The sequence below is a fragment of the Cucurbita moschata genome, unplaced genomic scaffold, assembly GCF_002738365.1.
Source record: "Cucurbita moschata cultivar Rifu unplaced genomic scaffold, Cmos_1.0 Cmo_Scf00024, whole genome shotgun sequence".
Taxonomy (NCBI): domain Eukaryota; kingdom Viridiplantae; phylum Streptophyta; class Magnoliopsida; order Cucurbitales; family Cucurbitaceae; genus Cucurbita; species Cucurbita moschata.
Genome location: NW_019268540.1, coordinates 1,507,394 through 1,515,584, shown reverse-complemented (window position 1 = coordinate 1,515,584; position 8,191 = coordinate 1,507,394). Strand labels below are relative to the sequence as shown.

At 34.1% G+C, this 8,191-nt stretch overlaps 2 protein-coding genes across 3 annotated transcripts in view; one reads left to right on the top strand and one right to left on the bottom strand.

Annotated features, from left to right (window-relative positions):
• Positions 1 to 144, top strand: part of LOC111460781 (cytochrome b561 and DOMON domain-containing protein At3g25290-like) — a 2,976-nt gene extending 2,832 nt beyond the window's left edge. The window contains exon 4 of one of the 2 annotated variants that reach the window (XM_023104073.1): positions 31 to 144. The gene's annotated coding sequence lies outside the window, so the exon portion shown is untranslated. The remainder of the gene's footprint in view (positions 1 to 30) is intronic. The other variant, XM_023104072.1, reaches the window with a different exon arrangement.
• Positions 145 to 4,776: 4,632 nt separating this feature from the next.
• Positions 4,777 to 7,883, bottom strand: LOC111460783 (ras-related protein RABA5b-like). The gene is made up of 3 exons (XM_023104075.1): positions 7,334 to 7,883; positions 4,892 to 5,275; positions 4,777 to 4,861 (listed from the first exon to the last, which is right to left on the bottom strand). The coding sequence occupies exons 1-2, from the start codon at positions 7,668 to 7,670 to the stop codon at positions 4,965 to 4,967; spliced, it is 648 nt and encodes a 215-aa protein (XP_022959843.1). The 5' UTR covers positions 7,671 to 7,883; the 3' UTR covers positions 4,777 to 4,861; positions 4,892 to 4,964.
• Between the last annotated feature and the right edge of the window lie 308 nt (positions 7,884 to 8,191).

The following is an 8,191-nucleotide window of genomic DNA, read 5'->3' as shown; positions in this document are numbered from 1 at the left end:
TTTTTTTTTTTTTTTTTTTTTTTTTTTTTTTTTTTTTTTTTTTTTTTTTTAATTATTATTTTTATTTATTACGTTGTTGTGAGGTTAATTATCGTTATTATTAGTTTCCTTCTCTTTTTCTATTTATAAAATTACATTACCTTATTTATTTAGAGATAATTATAATTATGGAAAGAAAAAAATAATAATAATAATTTATAATGAACAGGCAAAAGTAAGGGGCCCCTTGAAGGCAAGTTGTTGAAATGGTTAAATCTAAATTTGTTGTATTCCAAGTGTTGGGATTTGATTGGCTAACTGCACTCAAGTGCTCCTAACGATGCTAACAATTCATTTTTATTTTTATAAAGTGCAATTTTTTGTCCTATTTTCCTTTTTTCTTTTTTAATTTAATTTCTTCTTCCTTTTTCTTTTCCTATTCTTTTGATGAGGAAAATATTAAATTTGGAAAAACTCCCCTTTATTATTATTATTTTTATTGTGTTAGACAAACATGACTCTCTACAATGGTATAATATTGTCTTTTGAGCATAAGCTCTCATGGTTTTTGGGCTTCCCAAAAGACTTCGTACCAATGAAGTTAGTGTGGGACTTTTATCATCCAACAAAAAATTATTATTTAGACTCTTTGTTCATTCAAAATTTCGATAGAAATTATTATAACCCTCTCATTAATTTGAATGTTAACGAGACAAAGATAGAAATCAAATCATTATTTTCAATTAAGTTGAATGAATTTTGTTTATCATATATCAATTGAATAGTTAGTTCATTTTTAGTAGACAATCTGTTAATTTCTTACCAAAAAATCTCTATTTAATTTTATTTAACCTTACAATGAAAATAAAAATTCAAAAATTTTTAATTTATTAAATAATATATATCTCGAAAACCGAGGGGTTAGGCAAAAAGTCAATAACTTTGAATAGTAAATTATTTATTTATTTATTTATCTACCTTTAATTATTAAAGAAACTTTTTTTTTTATTTTATTCTTTATCCAACTTTAATTACTAAAGAAACTTTTTTTTAATATATAAAAAAAATGATTCCCATCAGTAAAATTCCTCAATTCTTTAGTTTAGTTTATTTTAATTGTCCCACATAATTTTTTATTTTTTAATTTGATGCATCAATCAACCCCATAACCCCATGATTTGTTAAGAGCTAAATCAACAACTCTAATTATTGTTAAATTAACCATTAATTGTTGTTAATTACCATACTTAACAAAATACACAAAACAAATTAATCAAATTTTCATCAATACTATAAGTTTATCATCCTCAACTGATTTTAATATTCACAATTTGAAAAATATTAAAATAAACAAAATTAAGTAATAGAAACTAATTAAAAAAAAAAATCCCAGAATTTAAAAGATAAGATAGAAGACAAATCAGTTTCTTAAAAGAAAAAAGAGGGAAAAAAAAAGATTATACAAAATGTATTTTCTTTTAATTAAAAAAAAATATTAAAAAAAAATATTCCAATAAAGCTTAAGATAATAATAATGGAAAATGAGTTTTAGCCTTTATCACCAACCTTTACCAATAATTAAAGTTTTCATGCATGCAATTTTTTTTTTAAAAAAAAATAAATATTCATCCACTTTATTAAAGTTATATATGATATCATCCTTATTTTCATTTATTATTTTCTAATTTCATTTTCTTTTTAGATTCCCAGTTTATGTTAAGAATGAGAAATAGAAATAGAATTGAGAATGTATGTATTCTCATCGATATTCATAAGCTTAAATAGAATACAAGCTAGCACCTGATACGTACAAATGAGGAAAATATAAAATAATTAAATATTAAAAATAAAATAAAATATACTGTAAATCAAATAATATGAAGATATAATATCTAAGATATATTATTCTAAATATTATATCTCAATAGTCTAGAATTAAAAAAAAAAATAGTCATAATATGATTTCGATAAATAAATTAAAAAATAGTTTTTAAAAAAAACATTATACTTATAGTTATTTGAATAAAAATATACAGAGAACAAATTAATTAGAAAATGAAACTAACCACCATATTCAATATATATATATATATATATAATTGAATTTATTATAGTTCAAAAATGTAATGAAATAATTAATAGAGTTTGATGCATTTGGAAGGATGTGATGTGATTGTGACTTAACCAAAGCATTGCTTGCAACACCCAAACAAGAAAACTACAAAGGGACTCATTTATTGCCCTTCATACACCTCTCTTTCATCAAACAAAATTATCACAATTTCATCAAACAAAATCAAACAGTTTTCAAACAGAGCCATAGATTTTGTATCCTTGTAGCTATGTCATGTGGGATTGTTTTTTTATGGGGGACTTAAGGAGCCGAACGCACCGAAAAGCTCAATTCTTACTCGAGACACTCGTTAAGAGGTCGACAAAGTGCACGATCAATTGGTAAAGAAGTATTGTAAGCTTGAGAAGTTCCTTTTGTTGCATGATAGGTAAAGGCAGTTTGGTTGAGAAAGAAGGAGAGACTTTAGTGAGGAATGGACCATTGTTTCATAACAAAATGCTTAGCCTTTTTCAATTGAATGTGGGAACAGAAGAAATAGTTAGTGGAAGAGAGTGGGTCAAAGAAGGTTGGATTTTTGGAGTGAATATTGTCTTTTCAACATGCTTTCTTCCAACAAAGTATGAAACAACATGACCAAATGCACAAAAAATGGATACCCACCACTGATTAAAGAGGCTGAGGAATTGACCTTCCATATCATCTTCCTTTAACCAATTGTTCAATGCATTGAAGGAAACCTCGAAAGGGAAAGTCCAAAGAGGGCAATATCTATGCTATGGGTGGACTTGAGTCGTTATAAATGGTATCAGAGCCAGACACCGGGCGATGGGCTAGCAAGGAGGTTGAGCCCCAAAGAAGGGTGGATTGGGGGGTCCCAAAACAATTGGAGAAGGAAATGAGTATCTGCAAAGACTCTAGGCCAGGAAGAGAATAGATTGTGAGACCTCACATCGGCTAGGTTTATAAGAATGTGGAAACTTCTCCCTATCAGATGCGTTTTGAAAACCCTAAAGGGAAACTCGAAAGAAAAAGCCCAAAGAGAACAATATATGCTAGCAGTAGGCTTGAGCCGTTACAAAGAAAGATCTTAACCATCAATGCCCAAACCAAGCGAGTGAAGCTAATAATCTCCCAACATTCCCCTATGAATGCCCCCTCTAAAAATTCTATAGTTCCTTTCAAGTCAAATCCCCCGTATAACAACGGAAAGAAAAGCTTGCCAAAGTAGTTGTGACTTTCTCCATATAAGGAGGAATCAAGGAAAACCTCCTTCATCATAGCCCTGCAATCCCTACTCCACGCCATACTGACTCCAAAAGCCTCCAAGAAACTTGATGAAATTGATTGACCATGCTAGCAATTCCAAAAGATATGGACAAGGTCCACCAACGCACCTTTAAACTTGATGAAATTGATTGACCATGCTAGCAATTCCAAAAGATATGGACAAGGTCCACCAACGCACCTTTGCAAATGGAGAACTACTAAGGCTCCAATAAGAAGGGCAATGTCTTTGGCAGTCTCCCTATCCATATCTGGAGGTGTTAAGAACCACGACCCCTATAATAGTATGATATTGTCCATTTTCAGTATAAGCTCTCGTAGCTTTGTTGTTAGTTTCTCCAAAAGGTCTCGTAATAATGGAGATGTATTTCTTACTTATAAACCTATGATCCAAATCCTTAGCCAATATGGATTCTCTCACAACAATCCTCAAGAGGCACCAAAATGGACGCCTCAAACAGTGGCTTCATATCAGCAAGAGCTAAAGGGAGTTTCCTCCGCACCCAAACAATCTTTCCAAGGGTTTTTAGAAGATTCCATAAGCCTACTTAAAAGTGCGAGGACCGTATTTGTTCACAATGACTACGCCACAAAGTCTTTAGGTTTCCAGAAGATGCACCACAACCATTTGGCCACAAAGCCGTCATTATGGTGCTTAGGGTTACCAATACCCAATCCCATAAATGTGTATATATATATATATATACGATGCTTAAATTGTTCGTTCATCATATGCTAGAATCTTTTGCACAATGCAATCAAGAATATTAGTTTAAATTTGCAGAATGAACCAGAACCAGAACCAGAACCATGCGACATGGAAGAGAATAGAAATCATCAAACAAGAGGATTTGATATTGCACATACCTTGTAGACGCATTCGAAAAGATCCATGCGACATAGAATCTCCAGCAGGTCGGCATCAGACTCGGCCTTAAGCGCAAGGCAGAGGACATGAAGTTGCCGTCTCCGCCGCGCGCACTCGAAGGGCAGATATTTTCTCCCAAACATCAGATTTTAAAGGAAATTTTTTTTCGTATCACAATTAATAATTTACAAATCATATTAAATCCCTTTTTTTTTCTTCATTATTCAGTATTTTATATATTTAAGCAAATATTTATAATAATTTATTTGTGTCTAGATAATTTTAAATAAGAGTTAAAATAAAATAAAAACAAATATTACCTTTTATAAATTTAAAATTAAAATTTTGTATGTGATAATCTAACCACACCATTAATAGATACATTACATCAAAGTTTCTCCTTAGCACTTCGAGATTGAGAATGAATTCTCAGAGGAACAGTACCAAGAGAAAGATCATAAATTTATAAGTAATGAATACAATGTCCTTTTAAAACTTTTGTAGCCAAACATACCCACATTTGAGTATTCATGAACACCACAAAACCATGACACTAAAAAAAAACGTTAAATTTCAAGTTTAGCTCGTGAACATCTTTTAAGATGTGTAATATATTTTTAAATTTTTAAATGTAACTAATAAGTCCATAAACTTTCCATTTGATATCTAATAAATCTCACTTTCAATACGTCTGACAGGAATTTGGCCTATTAAATATTTTTTAAAATTTGACCCGAAAAAAAAAAAAAAATTCGAAACTCATTGAGAACAACAAGAGAAGCCTTTTTTGGAGGAGGCAGCCCCATCAGCCAAACTTACTCGATTTACAGAAAGCTCAGCTTTATAAGAATCAGAGTTGAGGACTTTCCTGCTGACATTGTTGTAAATCTCCTTAATCACAAGCTCAAAGGCTGTTCTGACATTGGTGGAATCAAGAGCAGAGGTCTCCATGAAGAACAGTCCTTCCTCTTCTGCCAGATTCTTGCCTTCCTCCACACTCACATCTCTGATGTTCTCCAAATCACACTTGTTTCCTACCAGCATCTTCACCGTCGCGGTATCACAATGAACTGTAATCGTTTCGGGAGGGATACGTTAGTTTATTATAATCTTACAAATTGCAAACCACAATGAAGGTATGAGATCATGTTCACAGAGGGATGGTTTCTTGCTTGCTTTATAGACCTATCTAGAGATACAAAGATGTCAATGTAACCCATACCCTAGCAAGAGAAACAACTATGTTCAAGTATAAGCAATATCACTATTAACATTAAAATTTAGTTTAGTTTAGGGTTGATATGTGAGATTCCACGTTGGTTTGAGAGAAGAACGAATCATCCCTTATAAGAGTATGGAAACCTCTCCTCCTAGTATATGCATTTAAAAACTTTGAGGAAATCCCAGAAGGAAAAGCTCAAAGAAGACAATGTTTGCTAGTGGGCTAGCCATTACAAATGGTATCAGAGCCAGACATCGGAGAAGATGCCCAATGAAAATGAAGCATCGTTCCTTATAAAGGTGTGGAAACTTCTCCTATGAAAATGAAGCATTCCTTATAAGGGTGTAGAAACTTCTCCTTTGAAACTTTGAGAAGGGAGCTAAGAGAAAACGTGCAAACTTCTATGAAAATGAAGCATTCCTTATAAGGGTGTGGAAATTTCTCCTTTGAAACTCTGAGAAGGGAGCCAGGGAAAATGTGGAAACTTCTATGAAAATGAAGCATTCCTTGTAAGAGTGTGGAAACTTATCCTTTAAGACTTTGAGAAGGAAGCAAAGGGTAAGCGTGGAAACTTCTCATATGAAAATGAAGCATTCCTTATAAAGGTGTGGAAACTTCTCCTTTGAAACTCTGAAAAGGAAGCCAAGGGAAAAACCCAAGAATACAATATTTGGTAGCGGTAGACTTAGGTTGTTACAGGACAACATCGTGAAATATAGAGACTAAAAAATATATCCATTGGTTTCTTATTCATTTTCAAATGAGAAAGCATACCATTCAAATTTTGGAAAAAGAAGTTATTAGGTCCTTGATTCAATGGTGACTAACCCCTACCAACCTAAGCAAAGTTCATTTGGTTAAGGCATAAATTGGAGATCAAAACGTATGTTGATGGTTGAACTAAAAAAAAAAACAATAAGTAACTAACATCTAGTCACTTGTTAGGATAGGCCTGGACCGACTAAGCAACTATTCCGTAATACCTTCAAATGCCACAAACTGAAGTTCAAACTTCACTATAATGGGTTGACAAGCAGTTGCCCTAAATTTGACTAGATATTGAAAGTCCCTCGACGTGGAGTGAGGCCTTCTGGAGAAGCCCAAAGCAAAACCGTGAGAACTTATGCTCAAAGTGGACAATATCATACCATGGTGGAGAGTCGTGTTCATCTAATATGGTATTAGAGTCATGCCCTAAACTTAGTCGTGCCAATAGATTGGTAAATCCTCAAATGTCGAACAAAGGACTCCAAAAGAAAAGGAGTCGAGCTTCCTCGAAGGCATAGTAAAAATGACTAAGACTCCAAAAGAAAAAGAAGTCGAGTCTCGATTAAGGGGAGGCGTACTTTGTTCGAGGGGAGGTGTTGGATGATGAAAGTCCCACATCCACTAATTTAGGGAATGATCATAGGTTTATGATCAAAGAATACTCTCTCCATTGGTATGAGGCCTTTTGGGGAAGTCCAAAGTCATAAGAACTTATGCTCAAAGTGAACAAAATTAACAATTAAGGTCCCTCCACACTTTTCCTTTTGTATCTGATTTCAACCAGTACACGGGTCTAAACAATATACAATTCTCTTGGATGTAAATTTGGCAAACCTCAACACTGTTCATCCTTTAGTACATTAAAAACTACTCACTGAAGCAACTTTAAGAAGTAAAAGAACACATGATTCAACCTTTTTCACCAATCTAATCCAGCTTTCCCCCAACAAAAGAAGAATGAACAATAACCCTGAATTTTCCATCATTCTTGTCTTACTTACAGTTCTACACAAATCAAAGAATCAATAAACAAAACCAGCGACAGATTCTAGTACACAAAAGCAAAAAATTGGATTTATAAAGCTTCTGCAAACAAACTGAACAGTAAAGCAACCAGAAAGATTCAAAGAGAACGTACCGCCAAGCTCGTCGAGCCACCGCTTGACACTGTCGAAGGTTGTCCGACGGCTGATATCGTAGACAATCAGCGCACCAAAAGCGCCGCGATAGTAGGCCGAAGTGACAGCCCTAAATCGCTCCTGGCCAGCAGTATCCCAGATCTGAGCCTTCACCTCTTTGCCGTCGATTTCCACCACTTGAGTCTGAAACTCGACGCCGATTGTAGCCTTGGAGTTGGTATCGAACTCATTCCGAGCAAATCGCGAGAGGAGGTTCGATTTGCCCACAGCAGAGTCGCCAATAAGGACAATCTTGTACAAGTACTCCTCACCGCCCTGATCCTCGTCACTCGCCATTGATGCAGATGAAGAAGATGAAGAAGCTTGCAATGGAGGTTTTTGTGCGGTCCGAAATGGATAGTAATGACTATAACTACAACCTCATGACAGGAGGCACTGAAATACGCCATGATTATCGGGAAATTCGTAAATATAATCAACTTTTTGGCGCTTGAATTGGGTCCCAACTGGCTTTGATAGCATGCTCATGAATTCACATTGGTAATCGGAATCCATGTGTGCGCAATTAAAGGCACTCGCTCTACCCCCCTTCTCTTTCTTCCCTTTTATTATGCTTCACATAAAAATAAAAATAAAAAAATGCGTTACTCAAATCTAAGTCAAATTATACCAAATATCTCTTTTAAATTTTTTTTTGTCTATTAACTTATGTTCATATTTTGAAGGGGTGGATACGAAGCGACGCTAGGCCTCGAAGAGAAGTGGATTTGAGGGGTTCCACATCGATTGGAGAAGGGAATGAGTGTCAGCGAGGACGTTAAGCCCCCCGATTTGGAAGGTCCCACATCTACTGGTGA